General features: G+C 35.5%; 1 protein-coding gene across 28 annotated transcripts in view; it reads left to right on the top strand.

Moving 5' to 3' along the window:
• The first annotated feature begins 239 nt into the window (after window positions 1-239).
• LOC116712528 (neurexin-1a) overlaps window positions 240-24,766 on the top strand; it is a 281,475-nt gene continuing 256,948 nt past the window's right edge. For 15 of the 28 annotated variants that reach the window (XM_032552328.1, XM_032552324.1, XM_032552319.1 and 12 more), the window contains exons 1-4: window positions 241-422; window positions 1,780-3,084; window positions 22,849-22,866; window positions 24,259-24,288. In XM_032552328.1, the coding sequence (XP_032408219.1) occupies window positions 2,373-3,084; window positions 22,849-22,866; window positions 24,259-24,288 (760 nt within the window). In that variant the 5' untranslated portion in view covers window positions 241-422; window positions 1,780-2,372. Of the gene's footprint in view, window positions 423-513; window positions 696-1,779; window positions 3,085-22,848; window positions 22,867-24,258; window positions 24,289-24,766 lie in introns of all 28 variants that reach the window. The other 13 variants (XM_032552317.1, XM_032552308.1, XM_032552314.1 and 10 more) reach the window with 5 other exon arrangements.

Raw genomic sequence — 24,766 nt, 5'->3', positions numbered from 1 at the left:
CAGACTTCCAGCTCATACAGCTGAATCCCAGACAAACCATTACCTAGTTAGGTTATCCTACTTTATACAGAATATTGGGTGTCCTGAGTTACTAGTTCTTCCAATCTTTCATCTAAAGTTGATTTTACCATTAACAGCCGTGAATTGATGCACATGAAAGCAGAAGCGCTGTCCAAGGGACCGCATTCTGCCCCTCCCCGGTAGATATCACGAAGAGACACGTGATAAACGCTCTGTCTGTGGCTCCTGACAGTCGCTGGATAAGCTGAACACAGAAACCCGACTGCACCTCCTCTTCTACAGAGATAACTGGATTTCTTTTTCGTCCCGCGCTGCTCACCAACTCCATCCACTCCCATTTTATATATCTTATTCTTCTTCATTCATACCGTGAGTCACATTTGGAGGACACAATATTTCAGGTAATTTCTCCTAAGCTTTTACGATTTGAGCGGAGTTTGAGTGAAAGTGGACACATCTCTCTCTCTCTCTCTGACTCTTTCCCTCGCTCAGGCTGATGCTGTGATTCACTTGAAAGCAGATCTTGATCGTCTAAAGAGGATTTTAGACTCGGGCTCTCCAACAGACGCGGAAATATGGACGATGCTGATTATTAGGAGCTTTTCGAATCGTTTTCTCATTTTCTTCGTGCAACTGTTTAGGGGTCCCGTGGAAGTAGAGATCTACGCGGAAAGGTAGAAGAATACACTGCACATTGCTAAAAAAATAAAATAAAATAAAAAAATATATATATATTAATACTCGAATAAGTAATTAATCCCACAAATACGTAAATATAATCCGTACCGGTTGTGTTGTCGTGGTAGATGTGAAGGTATGGACGATCAGAGGAAGAGGCTTTTGAGCGAAACGTGAAATTCCGATGAAGATCTAATTTATGAGATAAAAGCATTATCATCTTTGAAATCCATCGCGGACACTTATTGTGCAGTTTACTGAGATAATTCAGTCTATTTAAAGTATAATCTTTTATTAAAGGCAGCGTCCAACCTTTCTATTAGATAGACCAATATATTTTTTTATTTGAAATGCTGCGGAGAAATTAAAGAGTTTTGCTTCTTTCTCAGTGTAGTATTCTTTGCTATTCTAGATTTAAAGAAATGCCGATATAAGTGAAATTATAATACAGTAATATGACAAATGGCTATGAAAAGCACATTTAGGGATTCTGACTGAGATCCAGAGATTTTTGGGAAAGGTGGTCTTTGTGGTTATGTGTGTGAGGGTGACGAACACAAACCGACCATTGTGAATCAAGTGACGCACTTATTCTCATGTTTAGTGTTCAGCCGGGAGCAGAGCATTCAGGGCATGCTTAACGGAATGCTGAGGTAAATGGTCAGTAGATCTGGTCTCACCCCTCCTAATTGTAAATGTTCCCCAAGACATGATCCGAGTGATGCATTTCTCTTTATTCATCTTTTATTGCAATTAAGACCCAGAATGTGACTGTTTAGAACAATTTGTGACTTTTTCCCTTCATAGAGTATATATATTCTACTACAGATATATTGCCACTGAGATGAACTCATATGTGTGATTGTCAAGTGCAGCAGCTTGCTTCCTGGAAAGAACTGGTGATGGTAATCTAATGATACAGCTTGTGCTTATTGTGACAAAGGGCGTTCTGGCTATACTTCAACTTAATCACAATATTAGTCTAATTCTAGCCTGAAAGCATTGCCAAAGTGGACTTGGAAATGGATATGTTGAAAATGCTGATGCTGTATTAAATCTGCTTTTTTTTCTCTTTTGCAGAGCGCATCAACGCAGAGAAGAGCCTTGACAGGCAAACTGTGTCTTATGCTGAGCTTATCAGCCAACGTGACTCCTTATGGCATTTTTCAGCTCTGCTAGCTAGGACACGGGGTGCAAAACCCTAAACAAGAATTCCAGCAGCTCGCCAGAGAAAATGCAGTTAAACATGAAAATTAAAGTTGCCATTTCAACTTTTCATTATTACATGAAATAGATGCTGTTTGTGTACCCAGGAGATATTTGAATCGCATGCTCAAACTAAGCTATGGCAGAGAGAACCTTCGAAGTGTTTAAACTGTTTTGGCGAGAACAGTGAGATATTAGGCCACTGGCCTGGACAGATTTAAGTAATGCTGTCTGCTCCAGGAAGCAAGCGTTGGCTAAATCAGTTGTCAATTAAACCTGTGCTAACATGTAATCTTATACCTTACAATGCAGCAGTTCACACTTATAAATTTACCTAGGCAGTCAGTGCGACACCAGACCTTTATCACAGTTGACCCAACATACTTTTTTGCATAACCTAAGATACATATATGTAAGTTCATAAACTATTACTCCTAACTACAATCTACCAAGTTTGGAATCGCACAATGTTTGTACAAAAGCTGCACAGTGCCCATTTCATATGGGTTGGAATCCTCATATGCTGCTTCATGGAAATAGGCACCTGTCTAGAATTTACAGGTACTGAGGGACAGTGGGCTAGGTTTCCAGTGTGGAATGCATGTTGTGAAAGTGAAATGAGCTTCAACATGAAAACAAAGAGCTCCCACGGGGTTCTTGTTTACTTTGACGACGAGGGATTTTGTGACTTTTTAGAACTTCTCCTAATAAACGGCAAACTCAGCCTTCGCTACTCAATCTTCTGCGCAGAACCTGCAACTGTGGTGTCTGACACTGCGGTCAACGACAGCCAATGGCACAACGTCACGATTAGGAGAAGCTTTAAGAACACAACCCTTTCTGTGGATGGCGAGATAAAGTGGGTAGAAGCGAAGTCGAAAAGACGAGACATGACTGTCTTCAGCCATTTGTTCATTGGTGGAATACCGCCGGAGCTAAGGTCTGTGGCGTTGCGCTTGACGTCTGCAGCGGTTAAGGATCAGCCACCTTTTGCAGGATGGATAACAGATATAAATGTCAACAACACGGAGTCTGAAATGATCAACAGCGAGGGGGTCTTAATGGATGTCTGTGGGACAGCCAACATGTGCTTAAATGGAGGAGTTTGCAGTTTAATTAACAGTGAACCGACATGTGACTGCTCTCACACTGGCTTCCAAGGAAAGGACTGCAGTGAAGGTAAGACCTGGACTTTGTAATTCAACACATCATGGTTTTGACATTACACAAATTAACCCAAATTGTTCAACTCAACATTAGTTCAAAAGTAATGGATTCCCTTCCTTTATCTGGGTAAGCTCTGGTTGTGTGCTATTGATCTGCTATACAGTTGTTTGTAAAGTTAAATCTCCTTGAAGGCCTCATTAGCAAGCAATGCAGGTAACTTTCATCCCCCAAAGGTGTCCTCTATAACTATAAAGCAGGTCTGTGGGGATGAGTTGACCTATAAAGTATCCCCAGTGAATTGCTGCAAATTAAAGAGCAATGATTGTCATCATAGTCGATGGAGTAAACATGAGTGATACCATTGATCTCATAAAACAAATTAAATGATGGCAATAGAAGAGAACCCACATGCTAACAGGGTGGGGTTTATGGATTAATGAGAGGATTATAGTGTTATAGTGTTTCTCAAAATACACAGAGCTTGACACTAAACAGGCATTTAGGACAGTAATTTGATTTACGGTAATAAACTATAAATAATATAATTTTAAATAATTAAAGTTTGAAGTAAAAAGTATTAATTAAAACAAACAACAACAATAATCCTTATCACAGTTTTTGATCAGACCTTCAGGAAAAGAGTGTTGCAAATAAGAAAAACAGGAACAAGAGACCAGTTAAATATGAAGACAAAGGGAACATAGAAGTCCTTTGGAGGTAATGGAAGTAATACAAATGAAAAAATATTTTAATAACTACTGCTTGTAGCTGTAAATTTGCATGTGTTCTGTTTTCCTTTTTTAGTTCTTATTGTGGACATCAATGGATATTCATTCTTAACAAACATATAGTTTTTTTTTTTCTCATGAAGCAACAATGTAATCTGTTTTGTGACTTTTTCACGGTATGAATCTTTTCAACTATAAGCTCACTGAGCTACCTTTAAATAATTCAGAACTATTGCATAAATTATTCTTAATTAATCCCCTTAAATTTTTTAGGATAATATAAAAACTGTATTATAAAGTATGCAGGCTTAACAGGCTTATACAGTTTAATCAATTTTTGTTGATTGGTCGTAAAATGTTTTTTCGATTTCTTTACAACCCTTATGCACAGACACAGTGAATAATTCCCTCTACAGTAAAGTTGTTTTATTTCTACCACAAATTGTTTCCTATTCTAAACTGGTTGGAACTACAGGCTATGAACCTTTTCCTTCTGTTTCCCATGCTGCAAGCTCTGGCTTAGAAACTGAAAAAGCGGTGCTACGTAGCATAAACGATCAACCCAGAACTCCTTCAAACATGAGCAGCAAGGCGAGCTCATCTAGACAAACCAATCAAAATGTTGAAAGGACCATGTGATTGATTTGCTTAAGTCAACCTTAACATTCAAATTATTAAAAGACCTCACATTTTCTGTGATGTCGTGATATAACTGATATAAGTAGGACAATACTTCATAAAGAGCTGTTGCTATTGGTACTTACAGCTGATTTCTGAAGTTGCTATTTCAAACTTAATTTAAGTTTTAAATATTGCAAGGTAATGTTAATAATCCTTTCCTCATGCATTATGTGTAAATTTAGTTTTTTAGCACCCTGGTGCTGATCAGAAGGAAACTAGTATAAATGTGAGGCATTCACAAATATTGCTTGTTGTTTAAAAAATCCACCCATAGTATTCTCATCCAGCAGTCTATTGGGTGAGAGGCAGGGTCCACCCTGGACAGGTCACTGTTTATCCTAGGGCATTATTCAAAATGGTATTAGTAATTTAAGATGGTGATATTAGAGCCTGGCTTGCTGGAAATACTAAGTAAATTTTTGATGTGTGCCGTTATTCTATCTCCTTGCATTTCAATTCTATTCAGAGAAAAATGTTATTAAAACAAAGGTACTGAATGAGAACCTAGAGATGTGGCACTGAGCATGTGCTTTGGTTGTGTAAAATCAATCCAGTTCTTTTACACAACCAGTTAATAAATGGTTTTAGCTCAAGCCTTGGTTAAGACCTGGAACCACTTTTGTGAAAAAATCCTAAAACCCTACAACCTCAATAGTATAACTTGAATATAATACATTAGTTATTTCTTTACATCAAGCAACCTGTATCAGTTCATCTAACAGATTACATTCATAAATTTGAAACGAAACATTATTGTGGCCGTACATGTGCTTGGACCTGCCACTAATGTTTGTGTAGTTTTCGTTACAGCTAAAGGCACATCAGAACATCATAATGACTTTGCCATTTTAAGAGGCATTTAAAGTGTCTAAACAAATCTGTCTCAATACTCAAGCCTCAGCAATATTCACTGCCCTTTCAGTTCTAGTATTGCAAGGTATTGTTGGTTATGGTCCTAAATGAATTCTTGGAGAGGGCTTTCTTCTGGGTGTGCTATTTGATGTTTGTCACAAAGTTGTTTTTGTTTTGTCAATCAGATGAAAAAATTATGATTGTCACATGAGCGCATTTCATGGCAAAATACTTGAGCTTAAAAATTTACTGATGAGAAAACATTTTTTTATGCTACAAGAGTGTTGAACAGTCACAGTCAGTGAGGAATGGAGTCATCACGATGATGGCCTGAAAGCTTTTCCTTATTGTTTAAAAGCCCTTTTGAGAATCTGCATCATCACAGGATGTTGTCTATATGGGGGAAGACATGTCCTGAGAGTTACTTACTGTATTCAGAGCATAAGCATACTTATAAATAAATTATTTAGCAAGTTTCGATAGGTGTGACGACAAAAAAGTGGCATGTTTACCTCATTCTGATGGTCTAAATTTAGCATTGTGCATCTGTTCGCTCAGTTTAGATATTTTCAGTCTAAGTATGAACCCACTTTTCTGACCTGATTACAAACCAGCAATCTGTGTAATGTGCCGATGTCACTTTTCTCCTTGTGTTATGCTTCTGGCCTCCTAGAAAGAAATACACAAATTATAAAATAAAAGATGATTCTCTTACATAATTAGAAATTGCTCCCTTTTTGTAGCACTTTAGAAAGCGTTGGTGCTGTAGGAGTTTCAAGAGAAATTATGTGGCCCTGATTGGTTTGTACTAACAGTTTTGACAAAATAATAAATGCACCCTTATTAAGTTGTGTTTTTCCAAGGAGACAGAAAACTTCACATCCACTAAGCATGACCCAAAACCAATTTACACTTGTTACTTGTTAACTTTGCTTTATGGAGCAGAGCAGGGCTGTATAGAAGAGGACCTTCGACTTTTTTGATTAAAAAATTGTTGCCTGTGGCTGTTGACACGGATTCATAAAATAATTATAAAACACACCAACCCTATAAATCTGTAAGAAAGAGCACTTTTACAAGTAGCAAGAGAGTTGGACTGTAAGTACAGAGGGACTCCTGAAATTTCCAAAATACAATATAGTACATAATTGCAATAATGCACAAGTTAAAATAAAAATTAAACAGTGTTTGCATATTATTTACACTTGTGAAAGAACAAGGGAGTTAGAGCAAGAGTGGAAGGAAAAGTAACTTTCTTTCTCACCCTATTTTATTTCTCACCAGTATGTCGTGAAATGTTTTCTAACCTTTTGGAATTTCACATAGAAGAGTTAACTCTCTTCCAGCTTGACTTGTTAGATACTCAACCTCACTCATTGGCTTGAGAGCGTGTCTCTGAGCATCAATTTTCAAGTTGTGTTACAGATGTTCATTTGGATGTAGGCCTGGACTGTGCCCTGACTATTAACAATTGTTTTGACCTAAATTGTTGCACTGCAGCTGTGTTTGCCTCTCTTACCCAGTATCAACACCTATGTAACCTCTAAAAGATGATACAACCTGCCTTTGCTCGAGGTTGCCCATTATGAAGTTACCACCAACAAGATGTCCATAGTCGCCATGAGAATTAATGCTGTCCCTGCCCAACCTGTCAGTTCAGTAACATTTTTTAGTAGTTAATGGCAGCAGTAGTTATTTTAGTGTCTTCATAGGAATGAAAGTTAAACAAAGAAACTCTGAGCCAGTAGTAAAATCTATAGGAGACAGGAATATGCATAGCTAAAGAGAGAGACATGGCTAAACACAGAAATGCCGGGTCTAGTGAGAGAGCATAAAGTTATTGGCAGCAAAAGCTCAACTTATAGCGATCTGCAGAAATATGTCACAGCTAAACAGCGAAACTTGGAAGTAACCTCACTAAAAAAAGTTTTAGCCATAACCTTTAAGGTATGGTAAGGTTTGCCTAAAAGACTAAAGCTGTTTCCACAGGTGAATTGGAGCATTGAAATATCTGCCTCCCTTTTTACTTTTAGAAACTCTGGCATCCACCAATAGCCCTGCAGTGTGAGAAAAAAAGTATTTTGTTGGGAATATAGCAAGCAGTTCTTTAACATAAGATGGACCTATATTTAAAAAAAAAGCAACAAAAAAAAAGTCAAATTGGGATTTGGATAACTGGGACTGAAACTATGTCTTTGATTGCTGGCAACCTCTCAAATAAACCATCTCATCCATGTTAGCATCAAGCATTTAGAAGTGAAAGATATATGTATTTCAAAATAAGACGGCAAAGCTGTTCTTTCAACTTCTCCAAATTTAGCTGGTGACTAAGCAAGGATTTGGTTTAGGAGTATATTGAATTTTAAACTTATTTGTCGATTGGATATTTTATAAACTGTTTTGTTACTTTGATCAGATGAAAGGATTATGGGATTTGCCACCAGATTTGTCAACTTCTTCCCATCCAACTGCAAGCATGGACATTACATGACATCAGACACAAGCATACACATACACAAATCCCCACAATTGGTTGAAACAATTATTTAAATGCACCGTTCAATCAAAAAAGTTCTCTTGAATCTGACCTTTTGTTTCTCATTAGAGAAATAACAGATGCATTGGATAAATGCATATTTTATCGTTATAAAATGGAACCATGTTTACTTCATCATGCATTGTTCAACCATAAATCAGTAGAAGTGAGAAAGTAGGGCAGACTTAATTCTGGACATTACTTTATTTTATTTGCCCTTTCTATTATTTATTTTTAAGCATATCACCGGATAGTATTTAGTTATTTGCATAATCTGGAGACAGTATACTGGTACATCTCAAAACATTAAAAGTGCAGTTTTTCTTGCCAGTCATCTCAGAAAGTGAAATATACAGTTATATATTTCAGGCTTTTGTTTCTTGTGATTTTGATAATTATGGCTCGGCGATAATGAAAATCCAAAATTCATTGTCTCCGCCAATTAGAATTCTGTGATAAAAGATCCTCCTAGGCTCACACCCTACTCATCTAATTAACTCAAAACACCTGTAAATGTTACCTGAGCCATTACATGGTCTTACAGGTTAGTAGGCTTCATAATCAGTCATTGATACCCTTCACAAGGAGTGTAAGCCACAAAAGGTCATTGCTGAAGGATCTGGTTGTTCAGTTCTGTATCCAAGTGTATTAACAGCAAATTGACTGGACGAAAGAAGTGTGTAGGGAAGGTGCACCAGTAACAGGGAGAACCACAGTTTTGAGAGGATAGTCAAATGTAATTCATTCAAGAAGAGCCAGATGAATACTAGACATGGGCTACAAATGTTGTATTCCCGGTGTCAAGCCACTCCTGAACCAAAGATGTTAGAGGTGTCTTACCTGGGTTAAACAGAAAAGGAATAGTGCAATGGTCCAGCGTTTTGTCTTCAGATGAAAGTAAATTCTGCATTTAGAAATCAAGATTCCAGAGCCTTGAGGAAGAGTGGAGAATCAGAATCAACATTGCTTGAAGTCCAGTGTGAAATTTTCACAGTGAAGGTAATCAATGTCATGTCATCTGCTGGTGTTGGTTGACTGTGTTTAATGAAGATCACAGTCTATAAGGAAATTCTAGAGCACTTCATGCTCCCCTCTGCTGACACGTTGTATGGAGATGCTGATTTTATATTCCAGCAGGACTTGGCACCTGTCTACACTGCCAAAGGTTCTAAAAGCTGGTTCAATGACTCTGCTGTTCCTGTTCTTGACTGGTCAGGAGACTCCCTTGACCTTTAACCTCATAGAACATTCTATGGGCTGTTGTCAACATTAAGATGAGAGACACCTCATCCAACAAGGCAGATGACCTGGAGGCAGCTCTTAACTCAGTCTGGGCTTCCATTACCTTTATGCTGTGCCGCAATAGTGATGAGGCATCATTAAGTGTTTTGACACATTACCAAACCGTATTGGTATTGTGTTGATACTGTGTCACTTAATACTGATACCTGCTGGACTTTAAAAATCCCTACGGGCAACCTCATTGACACTGATTTGATGACCTTTAAACCATTGTATTATATATTGTATTGCTTCATTTAAATTTAAAATATCGTTGATATTGTTAGTCAAGTTAAGTTTTCCAACGTTTGGAAATTGAGTCTGTTACGCTTTATTGATACATCTTCTCCAGCTGTACAAAGCACAGATGAAGCTGGAGTGCAAAGAAATTGTAAGGAAAGGTGGAAAAGGTTTGGACAGATAATCTTTTGATTGTCCCAATATCTCATAGGATCCATCTATTTGGAACTGCAAAAAATCAGAGATTACTTTGGCAGATGCACCCCATTGACAGATATGCTTCCTTATAAACAAAGCTTGGCTCGTCCGTGTCCGAAACAGTTACTGTGTCAGCTATGTGACTTTCTTGTAGCGATACATGGGGTTTCGCCCAATGAGCTCCATGCATTGGTGTTGCCGGACCCATTACTATGCCACAATAGGGCGATATTGATTTCAGGTGATATGGCCAAAATCAATATCTTGATATGATGAGCAGTTCATCTCAATAACAATAAATGGATGATAACACTACCCCCACTTTAAATTACTGTGAGCTGCTCCTCTTCCTACTTGACTAACTCTGTCACCGCCACTCCAACATTTAAAATTTCCTCTATTTTCTCAACCTCACTGTCTCTCACTTCTTGCTACAGACTTAATGGGTTGGAGTCACATGACTACAGACTGTAAAGGTAGCACAGCGGCTTAAATCAATCAATCAATAAAATTTTATTTGTATAGCACATTTCAACAGCAAGGCATTTCAAAGTGCTTTACATCACATCAAACACAGAAACACAATGCAACATAGAATCAACAATCAAAACACAACATTAAGTCAGGTTCCATCAATAAATTTGTAATTGATTACGTTTCAAATACAATTCCAAACAGGTGAGTTTTTAGCCGAGTTTGCATCCATAAAAAGTTTACCGGTTACACTCCTACTGTGTTATATGGAACAAAATACTTATTGCTATTTTTATTCCCACTCACGCTCACAATCACACAGTAAAGGGATATGAGCATAAGTCTACTTATTCACAGCCCACAAAGACAAAAACTAAAATTGACTGATTTGCATAGAGCACTAATTAGAAATTATACAATTAACATATCTCACATTCTATTAGGTTTTCTTTGAATTAGTTTTGAATTAGTTTTTTTAAATGACGTTGGTCATTGTAATAAATTTAGGTGTTTACAGGCCTATGCCACAAGCTAATGGCCTCTAAGTCACGGCATATTGATGCAGTAAGTCATGCAAGAGGAGGCTCAACCAAGAATTGAGTGCTTAGGAATATACTATACATACTTTTCAGAAGCCTGACAATTGTGCTTAACACATCCATTGCTGAGGAGATGAATATAAATGACTTTGCTGTCAGGTCGTCTTGGTGTTTTAGCTTCATGTCATGCAACCGCCTCTCTATCACCCTGAACTTACACTCAATGCGTCACCGCTCCGCTGCGTACATATTATTAATATAGACAAGGTCCCCCTCAGTTTTGTCAATTTCTAAACAAATGTGACTTAAAGTTCAGTGCAACTTATGTGTTTTTCCTCTTCATGACACATTAGCTGCCTGATGTGACCTATATTCTGGAACGAATTATAGTAGGATGGTTATAGTCGAAAAAAAAAAAACGGTACTATTTGAGACCTAATAGAATGTGAGATATGTTAATTGTATAATTTCTAATTAGTGCTCTATGCAAATCAGTCAATTTTAGTTTAGCAACATCACAAGAAATTAGAGGTGTTATTGTCAGTGCTCTTTGTCTATCAGGATTAATTACGAGATGCCTCCTGTATCATACATGGCAAGTGTTTTTGCATTTCATTGGTACCTTTTGTGGAAGCTATTAACGGTGTCTTTCTTGCAAATTCATTTTATTCCATAACTATTAAAAGGTTTTAACATGACTTTCTGAGAATAAAAAACAAAATTGGACACCAATTGATTATCTCTCAACTTTTACTTTAAAGGTGGAGTAATCTATATTATGCACTCATACAAAGATATTTTACTTAGTTAAATTGGCAGTTTTTAAATAACATGACGAAGACAGCCCCCAAAAATAAAATGTCCAGTTAATGTTCCAGAATAAAGTAAGTAGAATTATGAGGTCTGCAGTATTGAGAGACTTGAAAAAAATATGAAAACTAAAACACCTCCTCATCATTTAAATAAGGTTGGTAAGACAAATAATATGGATCAAAGTGTTGTTACTGGTCATCAAAGCAATAGCGTGTCCCCTGAGTTCAGTCCAGAGGAACACAGTCAAGATACTAAAAGTAACCCTCATTCTGGTCTTCTACCGAAATGCCTACATCCTTCATAAGAAAAGCAAGCTGGAAAGTGTGTAGCTAACAAATGCTGATAGGTGTTTCAGTAATGATTGAGCGGCCCTGCCTTTGAAAAGAGTGAGACTCCTTGGCATATTATTTATTTGATTTAATTTTTCTCAACATCAAAGTAGTTTTACTAAAGCTACGTTTTTGTTTGTTTCACTTTAGCTTTATTCATTTTACCAACAATTAATATTTGATGTATGCCAAGTAGATTTAAACGCCAAAATACACTGAAGAAATAATGTAATGAAAAGTATTATTAGCTAGCTAAGTTTTATGTTATTTATTTGATTTCCTATTTTAGCTGTTTATACAAAGATAAATTATGCTTGTCCTACCCAAAATTTTGTTTTTATACCAAAGCAAACCTGGTCTGACAGAATTTCTGAGAGTATCCTGGGGTATCTGATACTAGGATGTTGTTAATGTTAGATATAGATCCTAGCACCCTTTGGGTTTGGCGATGGGAACATTGTGGGTTTGGTAACCTTCCCACAGATGCCATCTGATGCTGCCGGATTGACATCAGGGGAATATGGTGGCCTGAAAACCACACCATAGCATTTATTGTGGTACTCTACCAGTCTGTGGCCAATATATTGCAGCTGATCATGTCTGTCTATGCACATATACACATCTATAATGTGTGTATATGTACATAGACATATACACACAAATAAATAATGATCTACTTCAGAAAAACAAAATTTTGTCTAAGGCATTTCTAGATTCCTGGCAAGCTAGACAAGGAGAAGTGAGTAACAGAACTCTTGATTATCAATCATGATCATTTTCTTTAGAAAAATTAACATGGAGCATTGGGTTTTAGCAGTGAGTGGTGCTTTCTGAGTTCTCTTCTAGATTTGAGTTCATTTATAAGTACAGCTCTACAAGAATACTTGATTTAACAAATTAGTATTCAGTAGCTTTGCCCTTGTTCACATATGAATTTAACTACTGAGGTATTGTGTGGAAGAAGATGAATTATTAATGTGAATGAATGCTCCTGTTTCAAGTAAGCCTGTCATTTTTACAAACCATGTGATTCCACTGTATATCTGAAAGATGGACCTTCTGCAGCTTTACTCAGAAAAAGTAGATTAACAGTATACTTTTATCTTCGCGTCAATAAACACATTATAGAATTAAATAATTGGAGGGATTTTCTCGGAGGATTTTCATTTTGTTACAAATAAACAACTGATTATCAAAGGGAATTTCTAAATTTCTTTAACACCCTTTTGACAACTTTTTAAAACATTATTTCTGGCAGACAATAACACCTCTGTCTCAGTCAGACACAGAAAAATACTGAAATCAACAATCTGAAGCTTATATTTTTTGCTTTATCTGAGATAAAGCAAAAGTGTGTTGGTCTTGTGTGATGAACCAACACAAAATTCCTTTTTGTGACAAGGAACAAAAATGTCAATTTTTAATATATAACATACTGTATGTAACATACATCCTCTTATTCTATCCTGTTCTGTTCTACTTTGCTGCACATAGTGTTATAAGGCCCAAAAGTTTAATTTTGGTTTCATCTGAGTAGAGCACTTTCTTCATAGGTTGGCTAATCCTCCTGCATGGCATGTTTCAAACTGCAAATAGAACTTCTTATCCTTTCACTCAATTATCCAACTAGTAAACTCTACAAGTAAACCATGCCATAGTCCTGAGAATGAAGTCTGTTTATCAACAAGGAGACCTTTGAACGTAGTTGTTTGCCGTGGATATTATATAAAATCAAAACAGTAAAAAGTGCTCCAATAATGTTTTTTCAAATTATTTGCAAACATTTTTGAAAAGTAAGTGGATATACTTTTTGACTACATATTCAAGAAATTGGAATATGCACTTCAAATAATCTTGTTTTTCATTTAAAAGCACATATTGAAAATAACTTGTTTTTTTTTTTTCTTTTTCTAAATCTGGTATAATATTTTAAATTCCCCCAAATAAAATGTGTTTTCATTAGCTGTGAACCAAAAATTAGCTGAGTTAACAGAAATAGGCCAGAACACATCCACCTGTGTGCAAGTAACCTATGTAATGTGTTTCACTTGGTGAATTGAGTTACTGAAATAAATGAACTTTTAAATATTAGAATTATGACCCCATTTATGTTGGTTTATCACAAAACATAAACTAAATTACATTTGCAGTTGTTGTCTGCCTGTCGCAGCCTTCCGTTCCAAAAAAGCCAAAAATTCCAATAAAGGCTGTGGGTGGTAACAGGTGGTTTTGGATTTGTATGCACTTCCGTATGTAACTTAGTCGAAACGAAAAATAATCTCAATTTAATGTTTGAAGGTATAAAAAGGTGTAAACAAGTGTAAACAAGTGGTCAAAAAATCATTTTACAAAACCTCCCGTCCACACCAGACATTTACCAAACAATCCACCTCCACCAAGCAACCGGTGTGTTCTTAATTACTCAAATTAATGGGAGGGTCTAACAGTTAACAACGTAATCTAAACAATTCCAAATATAAAAATTTATTACAAATTTTGATTCTAAATTAACTTAAATATATTCCAACTACCCAAAGAACAAAACGAAATTGGTAGAAATTACAAACTACAAAAAATTAGCATAAATGGCCACAACACTGCCAATATTTCAAACAGTTCAAATGTGGCAATACATTCGTAAACACATACAAGTATTTTTTCCTGGCATATGACACTTTCAGGAAAACGAGCCTTATCGTCTCAACCATTGCTATGTTATTCAGGATCTGAGAAAATTAGACATATCTTCTTTAATTATTTGGTTATACTAAAAACATATATGTTATTTTATTTGTAACAATATTTCCATTTCCAATATTACCACATTTTCTTGGTAGATTAATCACTAGTGCTGCAAAACTCTTAATTTCCTGACAGCAGATCATTCCTGCTATGAGCATACGTAACATTTGATGCTGATATTTGGGGATTGTACTCATGGGACTTGTTTGAAATTCCAAAACAAGTCATAAGAGCACATGAATAATTTCAAAGAAATGATGCCCAAACCAAGTAAAAACAAATAATTTTCAGAAACATTTTTGTTACAGTCATGACTTTGTAATTCTGTTACTGAATAACATCAGACATGTTAAGCTACTTTTGACATCTACAAAGCGGTGGCTAACATGTTGAGGGTGTTTACCCTGAAGGAGAATCATACCGTCCTTCTTGTTTATTTTTTCTGAAAATGAAATCTAAATTCAGTTTTGCTTCACTTCAAATGACACTGTTAATTCATTTAACACATGATGTATTTTTATTTTCACATGTGTTTGTTATGTGTAATGGGTGAAGATGTGGATTAATGGTAACAGTGCTTAGAGCTTAGTTGCATTAATGCTCAGTATGCCTTATTGCTGTATTTTTTTAGGTTAAGCTCAAGAGCCACTATTCAGATAGGGATTTGTTAGACGTCAACAGTATGAGAAGTGGGAACTAATTTTCTTAAGGAAGTCCTATACATATACTGGCTTAAATAGCCACCATTCTGCACTTTGTAACAAGTTGGAAATATGCTGAGCCTACACTTACAAACTTTCCACTTGCATTGATTTCTTAATGCCATCTTTCACTGCTAATACCCGTCACAAAAGAGATTGACTCCACAATGGTAATACTATCCTAGATATTGTCAATCCTGGGATTAAGGTTATTAGAAATTCTGTATAAGCTGCTCTGATTATCCTGTTGGATCACTCCAACCCGTACGTAAGATGTAAAAGAATGGAGAGCACATCTGCTCACACAATCCTCTCTAACGGGTCTGTCTCTTTGGAGATATCTGGATTGGAATACAATGTCCACACACCATCTGTCCTGAGAGCCTGTTAGTAGCTGAATAATAAGAGTAATTAAATCACAATCACTGATGTTATTTGAGTACAAAATAAAACTAAACATGAAATGTGTAATGCAATGTAAATGAATAGATTGAACACATACTAAAACATTTCTTGCTTTTTTAAGGTTTTATATAAAAGCTCTCTTTTAATATTGACCCATTGCTAAAGAGGATAAAGGTGTATCTGTGCACCGTAAAGGGCAATTTTATAGTTCTTCCCTTTCAGTTGTGTTTGAGTTTGCATTTAATTTTCTTTCCTGAAAGTGAGAAATATGTAGAAAAGTCTATGAGAACAAAAGCGTGGGCAAGCAGCATAGAGTGAAGCTTAAGGTTAGATTGGAGTAACCACGTTCTGTAACACCAAACTTGAACATTAGTACAAACCGCAATGGACACTCAAGACAATAGTGATATCAAAGTCCTCTTGTGATATTTGGACAGCATTTAGAGAAATGTGGTAATTTCTTCTGTCTCACACCAGCATTGTTACGTTCATGCGCACAGGTATCAGCATTCTTTCTTTTTTTTTTTTTTTTCCTAAAGTTCTGTCAGCAGAATAGCCATTCTTTATATCAGTGAGCCATGCAGTGGATGTAGAAGTTTCACTTTTCTTTACATAATCAACTGTGTTTTGCTTGTGAGGATTTGAGTGCAACAGAATAATGTTGCTGTTTAAAATGTTTTTCTGAGGACAGTGAATGTCACACTACGCAAACTCTGTCAGTCCACAGGTAGTTTTCTCATCAGAACAAGAGCATGTTTTGCCCTAAAAACGTCAGTTCAAGTTAATGCTGCAGATCTTGGATGGTTAAAGAAACTAATGTACATGCAGACAACAGCTGAAGTCCAACACTATGTAAACTTGATTGATATTTTGCACTAACAAAAGTTTAAAAAAAAGCTAAATCAAGTAAAATATAGCATTTTGTTATGTGAAAATTTCTGTGCTGATATTTTCTTCAGGCTCATGTCATCCTCTATTGGAGTAGCAGGAATTGTGCAACATTCCCATCCCTCAGACGCGTACTTTCCCTTAAATCCTGGGGCAAACTATTTTTTCAACTGTTTGTTTCTTTGTGCTTTGATCTTCAACTTCTCAAAAAAATAATTCTCTTTTAAATTAAAATAGACAAACACAGAAAAACTATGATCATTCCAAAACGCATTTACTTTCTTGTCTCTTTGTATAGTGCTTGCCTTCTGGTAGCTTCCTGTAACTGAGTTTTGCTTTCACTATTGATTGAGAAATTGTTCATTTTTAAATCCTTGAATTTTCCTTTTGGACATTGTCCTGTTTGGCAAGGCCATTACCACTGGGAAGATTTTTCTAAAAAGCTCATTCAAAGACAGAAATGATCTGAAGGCGTAAAAGCTCCAGCAGTGACTGAATAATTAGAAGTGGAGTTTAAATTAGTGAGAGTATAATTATCCACAGCTGTGGTCGCTATCAGTTTCTATCAGAATGGCTGGTCACTTAGTCAATGCATGCACTTCCTCTCTTACCCTTTTTTCTGTTGCTTCAATTACATAATTGAGCAATGGTGAGCTGTTCATTGCTATGAACTCCCCTTTGCAGATGCATTAGGTTAGTGGTATAAAGGGATGAGCACCCACTCATTATTCTTGATTTTGTCCAAGTTTGTCCAAGTTGTAATTTAACAACCAATTGATGCTTAGTAGTTCCTGCGCTGGTCTTTCAGATTTTCTATCAAAACATCTGCTACCACTGTTTAAATTAAAATTTCAGTTGAAAGAAATTGGATTGTGTTGTAACATACAAATGTACAATCATGGTAATTATTTACTAATGAAACCCACATGCTGAAACTTGTACTATTCTTGTGAAAACTCACTTTTTTTGCATTCCCATCCATTTTTATTCATTTTTTTTTACATTTCTATAGTTCCACAAACATTTAAATAAAATATCACATATAAAATGTAGAATATTTGTAAAACCTTAAGAAAGAACATTTAATTTTTACCTAGCTAAGTTATGAATCTGTCTCTTCTTTAATCTCAAGCCAACTGTAAGCCAATATCTGACCGTTCTGAGGATTTTTCTATTAAATTGATTATTTATAACCTATTTTAATTTCTTAACAGCTGGGAGCAAATTTCAACTGTTCATTATAAACGAAACCATTGCCTGCATTTACAAAGAAGCATTTTTTTAAACCAATAGTGATATTTTAATGTCAACATTAAAGACTCAGTTTTGTTTCTGCATTTATTCATTTACGATTTTCATGTGGATTTTGTGGAATGGACCAACTTCGTTGGCTGTCGCGATTCTTTGGTTATCAAACAATTAACTATATTGCTCTGTCCACTGTTAGAATATTACCATTATTATTAGAAAATTTAGAAATAATAGAGTTTAGTCCTGTATGAGAATGAATTGTGACATCACCATTGATTAGAGCACTATTCACTTTGGATGTAATATTCTGTATAACTCAGTTTTAGAAAATTATTGATGGAATTCTATTACTACTTCTTGGACTGTGAAGTTTGTGTTAGACTATTTTGAATATTTGGACCATTTAGGAAGCAATTGGGTGTTGTTAAGATATAGTTAAATGTCATCGCAGGAGCTATCTCAGCTTTTAGTTTGGATTAAATGTTGTTTAGAATAGCCTGTTCTGTTTGTTTTCTTTGCTACTCAAAATAAATGATTCAGAAAATATGAGTGTAATTCCAGTGCAAGAGAAGACAAATTCACTAGCTCATCAGTGCTTATGGCATTAACAGTAGGTTTATTCAACTAGAAAATATCTTACAACATTGTCAGACAGCAGAGAAAAAGGAATTGTATCTATAGCTGTGTGTGGTGTCTTGGGAATATCACGCATGCATCTTTATTTAAAATGTCAACAGGGCTCTCCTTCCTACATCTCTTCAGCCAGATACATTCAGACACACAAGACAGACTTGCATCTGTTTGTGTGTGGCGATGGCATTTTGAGGGTAGCTTGAATGATGTATCGTAGTGGACTAAGCATGTCCAGTTTTTTTTTTTTTCTTTTCTTTTTTTGTCTACTGTATGTCCTGTCACTTTGGCTTTGAACAGTTGTCACGGTTGGGGGCTCACAGTCAGGGGGGTCAAGATTGTGTTTTGTCAGAATTATGTCTGCATGAGGCAAAGCAAAAAGAAAATCAATTTATAGATTAATTTTCCCACCTGTGTGTCTCTGTGTGTTTTTCTTGGAGAAATTGTACACCAGATCTTTCATTCAGTGAGGCATTAAGTTAGTATTGTAATTATATTCCTTGAACCATAGACTACTCTGTGTGCATAACATAACAGCGTAAGACTATCAGAGACACAGATTGTTTGATAGACAGTTGAGTGCATTTTGGTGTAGAGTTACCAGCACAATGGCACTAGGATCACTTTGTGAAGGGGATTAAATGGATTTACAACTGTGGATTAAAATGTAACCAGCTGGGTACATTTGTGAAAAAAATGGAAGTGCATTGGCGTGTGTAGGAGTGTGTGCCTGTGTGAAAGAGAGATAGAGATGAGTGATGGTGACTTGCTTTAATGGATCCTGTGAGGTGATACTGCTATTAAGGAAAAGCTTCTTTCGCTCTTAAAATCACCAAATGAAACCTCGTTCTATGCGGCCCCTAGAGGTTGTTTGAGTTTCATCTCATAAAATGCAGTAGGGAAAATAAGTGCAAAGGAGCAAAAATATGTTAATAATTTTTTTTAATAAGTAAATGTCTAAAGGGGCTATTGATATGAAATTCATCCCATGTCAGCAACAACTCGTGTTTCATATGTATATTTTATTTGTTAATGCATTTAAGACAGAAGAAAAATACTTAAAAAATAGGATCGCTAAAATGTAATAGTATTTAAAAAACAATCTTTTCCCTCTGCAAATCAATATCATATACTTTAACCCCAGTTGCTGAACTTTGAAAATGTTTCTCAGTACTAAGATATCACACAAGAAGCATCTTGTGCTATTTAAAACAAAGAGCTTCCTCAAGGCCAAATTTATATTTGTAAAACATACTGATAGCAATGTTTCCAGGTGTATTACTAAACTTCTGAATCTGGAAAAAATAGTCTGGTCAAGTGAGATGCTTACTGAATTCTTTGGATGTCATTGCAGACATATTTGGAGAAAGAAAGATTCTGCAAAATTCTATGAGCATGTCAAGTGTGTATTCTCCTTATCTTGTTGCACAAAATTGATCTAATTTGTGATAATTTTTATAAATGAATCCAAAGTAAAATTTATGTCAATAGATTCCATATAAATATATTTACCAATAAAATCTGTTTTGTGTTAAACATACTGAACACAAATAACAAAAAATAGTTGCATTTGCTTAATCACACCAAGAAAGTTATTTTCAGTGGTTTCACTTTTGGTAACTAATCACATTCATTTTGTCCTATGGAGGTTAAGAATCATGATAAGATAATGTTCTCTGATCTGATTTAATATGGAGGCCATAAATATTGTATGTCTCCAAAGCTATAATTAGATAGGATCAATAATTAATAGCTTCTAATTTAAGATTTAAGCTGATAAAAGGAAGGGAATCAGTGTAATATCATGCTAATCCCACTGGCATATAAAAATCATCTAAACTTTTAAAACCTTCCCACACAGGCCACTCACAGAACTAAAACTACGTAGCCTAAATATGTCTCACATCTAACATTACAGTTACATTTTATAAAAATGGACAAAGTATGTGCTGTAGCTAATGTTTCAGTGCCTTTGGGTCTTGACATTATCCAATGTTTTTATTTATTAATGTTTTTCACCTCTTTTTTTGGTCATTGGCAACTGCCAACCTCATGCTTGCTTTGTCTCAATGCCTTTAATTTCAGCAGCGTGCTTTTCATAGTTGAACTGGGAAAAGAGATCAAACAGTTTGCATGTTTATTTGACAGCAGTTATCATTTATCTAAGAGACCTGTTTTAGTTTCAATACTTCCTGTATATGCACACAGTCTTATTCATCTAACTTTCTCACATGCAACAAATTCTGCCTGATTGTTTAAATATGCATTTGTTTTCCAACAAGTGAGGCAGTATACTGTATTTCCAAGAAAATTTTGAAATTTTATTAATACAGACAACACCTTTAGGTAGAATATGAATACACTTGAATTTTGTTAAGTTTTACAGAACTGGTGTTGTCGTGTATCTTAACCAATTAGTAGACGTTTAATCACTTTTGTACATTGCCACAACCTTTGGTAATTTTATGTGTGGTGTCTGACTTGGAAAGGGAACCAAAAGGTATGGTAAGTTTTGAGTCAAAGTAAAAAATGCTTAACTTGGAGCAAGAAACCATTTTGGAGAGGTAGGAATTTAAATTGTGGTCAAAACTGGGATCCTGATGGCATGGTTAAAACCTGGGCCGATCACAAGAACTATTATTTTGAGTAATTATAAATGGATGTTGCATGCAAAACACAATTTTTTTCTTGTTTTTGTCATGTTTATACCTAGACCCGGATATCTCTGTAAATTTGGTTCTAATATATAGCCTGACGAAGAACTACTCTTTGAGTATATTTTTCCCCTTTTTTAGAGGCAATAAACATTTACTGTTACACGTTCTCTTTTTCTTATTTTTGCATGTTTGAACTCACATGATTTTTTTTAAAATTAATATATATCCCCTCAGGTGGCATGTTGTGTACCTCACCTATTTGCCATTAGTTTGTCAATATGTATTTATGTTTATTTTCTTTATCAGAATAACATATTTCACAGTGACTTTCTCACTGCCGTAAAACTCACCTTATTGCCAAAATTAATATAGAAGCAATGATATTTAAGTGCCAATCTTTTGTAAAACTGGATGCACTCACTATTCTTTGCCTTTAATGGTGTAACCAAATCTCCTGAAAATGCCTTCAAAAGATCTCACTGCCTGTTCTGAAACTTCAAAGGTTTTACATTTAGAGCCAATTCCATTTGTTTATATTATTTTCATTTGCAGTGGATTTTATTACATAAGACAGCTTGTCATCTAAGAAAGAAAACATTTATGGTGATTATTTTGAGGCAGTAGAGATTAAATTATCTTTAAAGAAAAGTGACATAAATAAAAGTTTTTGAGTGAGAAACAACGGAGCAGAATGAACCAGCCTCAAGTTGTGTTGCTTTCCTCCCCTTGCCTTCACTTTGTGATCAATACTGGTTCTTTGATTATTTAAATGTGAAGCCAGTTTTAAGATTTAGGTGGAAGAATGTACTTTTTGCTTATTTGTAAACAGTCAAATGTGCTCACACTGTTTTAGAGCTGTCTGATATTCTAGGACAGGCATAAGCTTACTAAGTCCCTAAGAGCACTTTAGTTTGTAATACTTCAACATTTTATAACATTTAATTTAGTAAATAAATATAACATTTTAGATTTATCAAAATAAATCTATATAGACTGGTATTAATAGTTTCATTGGATGTCATAATTTAATGAGTTGAAACACGATTTCAAAGAAACTTAATAAATAAATCAATAAGGTTCTATGCTCTCGTAAAAACACAGCTGAATAAACTTTGCCTAAGTTTCTCTTCTCTGTAGCATTTATATTTATAAGCTGTAAATCGAACACAACAGCCAAACTTATCTCTACAATTTATGGCTAGCTTACACTTTCTAAAAGATTTCGTACAAGCTGCTTTTTACTTAATAATGTAAAGTAACTGATAAAAGTCAGTCATCTAGTGATTTTAAAAAACTTAATTCCAGCTCATTATTTAAGTACCATGTGCAACAGCTGTTTTTGATACCTGGTGGTCCAGTGAATTCACATAAAATTAAGGTGCTTTGCTCCTATATTACCTTCTAGGTCACAGGTGTCAAACTCCAGTCCTCAAGGGCCGGTGTCCTGCAGTTTTTAGATGTGCCACAGGTACAAAACACTGGAATGAAATGGCTTAATTACCTCCTCTTTGTGTAGATCAGTTCTCAAGAGTCCTGGTATTTACCCAATTATTCTATTCCGGTGTGGTGCAGCAGAGGCACATCGGAAAGGTGCAGGACACTGGCCCTTGAGGACTGGAGTTTGACACCCCTGTTCTAGGTTATCAAAAATGGGGCTACCATAAAGAGCAGATGAACATAAATTTGTATTTTCTGTTGAGATGTTGCAATAGGTCACTTGCATGTGATGTTTATTGCCTTGCATGGTGACAACATGCAATGGCCAGTACTAGCCTGCATGCTGCTTAATGAATATCTCCCTCTCTCTCTCTTTGCCTGCCTATGCCTCCAGAAGACAACAATACCGAAGGTGGGTATTTTCATCCTGGGGACTAATTCCATCTAAAGTCTATCAAATGAATGTTAGAGAATGTTTTGTCTTGGTGATGGTATCGATGTAACTTGAGTGGTAAGTGTGGTTTGTCATATTTTAACTTTGTTTTCATTTAATTATTTTCTATTAATAGATAGAAATAGAAAATTAGAAAATGACTTCCATTAACGATGAGAACAAAATTAATTCATTAATTAATAAGTCAGTTGATTTTCAGAAATACTCATGTCTCCAACAAAGTTTTTAGGAACACTTTTATTAACTTCAACATTAACATAAAAACAATATTTCTATTCAGAAATGATAAATTCTGAAGTCAATGTATAAAATAAAATAATACAAAAAAAACAGCAAAAAATCTCCTGATTTTTATTTTTAAAGTCAAGGCTGGATAACGTTTCAAATTTCCCAGATAATTTAAGCAACACTAACTGTATTGCCTGTAAATCTTGCTGTGTAATGTAGTGCTTATTCCAACTAGTTCTATAAACCAGTTGCTATAAATTTATCTCATCCATATATATGATATATAAAATGATATATAAAATGGCAATAGTTCAGAAAACTCTAAAAGATTACAGAAGCAAGCAATGAGTAAAAACCCTCTTTAAAGAATCAAGCAAAATTGTATATTTATGTACATTGAAATATTAATGGATGAATTCTTTACACCAAGCTTAATACTTTCATCAGGCTTCTTTAAAAGAAGTAAATGCAGATTTCAACGTATATTGGTGCTTGTTCATTTATTTTTCTTCAGCAGTTTTGGGTGTGAGGATCATTAAGACTAAAATGACAAAGCCTAAAATACCATCTGACTGCAAAACATGTTGCAGCAAGCACAAATGTTGTCAACATTAATTTCAGCATCTAAATCATAAAGAGAGAGGTGTTGTGGTCAAAGGATAATAAGGACAAGACTACTGCTCTGAGGTCCAAAGTCCAATTAGAGGATGAAAGATCATTTTCCATTTCTTTTGAAAACTAATGTCCCACAGTTTGGAGGAAGAGTGAATAGCCACAGAATCCAAGCTGCTTGTGGTCCAGTAGGACTTTTCCAGGCAGTGATGATTTGGGAAGCAATTTCACCTGCTTGTGATGATGCATATAGGTCAGCGTGACTTTAGCTTTCTGAACAATGCATAGTAAGTTGCTGATGATGCATTGCAACCTTTCTGAGTTGCCTTAATGCTCATCAGACTAACCCTGTTTGTGTGTCCTCCACTTGATCTCTTCCCTGTTTTTCCCTTATCCCAACACTCCTCAAGTAACAGACATCTGCTGTCAAGGAGATGTCTGCATGTCAGTGTCACACAGTTTCCCATGATCCCTTGTTCTCTGCTGACTGTACTCTTATTTTCCTTTAAGGTCTGGCACACCTGATGATGGGCGACCAAGGTATGGGCTATGTTCCTTTTTCCTGTCATTCCTCCATTGCTCTTCCTGCTCCTATTGTGCTTAGAAATTTGTGAGCCACTAACTCCTGGTCAGGCTTGAAGCTTCTGATATGGGCTGCTGTCTATCCATTTTTGATCAATGGCTTTATTTTTTTGTCTTGTGATGTTTTTCCATCTGACTTTTTTCATAGGTGATCTAGCTTTAATTTGAAGTTTGTGTTTTCTACATAGTTTTGACATTTCCTTTTATATATAGTTTTTTTAAATGATTAAAATTTAGTATATCTTTGTGACATATGGGTAGTTGTATTGAAGGACAACTTGCAATAGCCTTGTTTGAGTGTTGTGAAAATAGCTTACTGCACTTTTAGAGCTAATCCTCACCTGCCCTCACTTTGGTAATGCATGTTGAGAGCATCTGCAGAGACAATTGTCCATTCTGTATTCTTTTTTCCATTTTTGCAGTTCTGCATATTGCC

This window comes from Xiphophorus hellerii, chromosome 22, assembly GCF_003331165.1.
Source record: "Xiphophorus hellerii strain 12219 chromosome 22, Xiphophorus_hellerii-4.1, whole genome shotgun sequence".
NCBI lineage: Eukaryota > Metazoa > Chordata > Actinopteri > Cyprinodontiformes > Poeciliidae > Xiphophorus > Xiphophorus hellerii.
The sequence above is the reverse complement of the archived record's forward strand: the minus strand, read 5'-3'. Positions and strand labels throughout refer to the sequence as shown.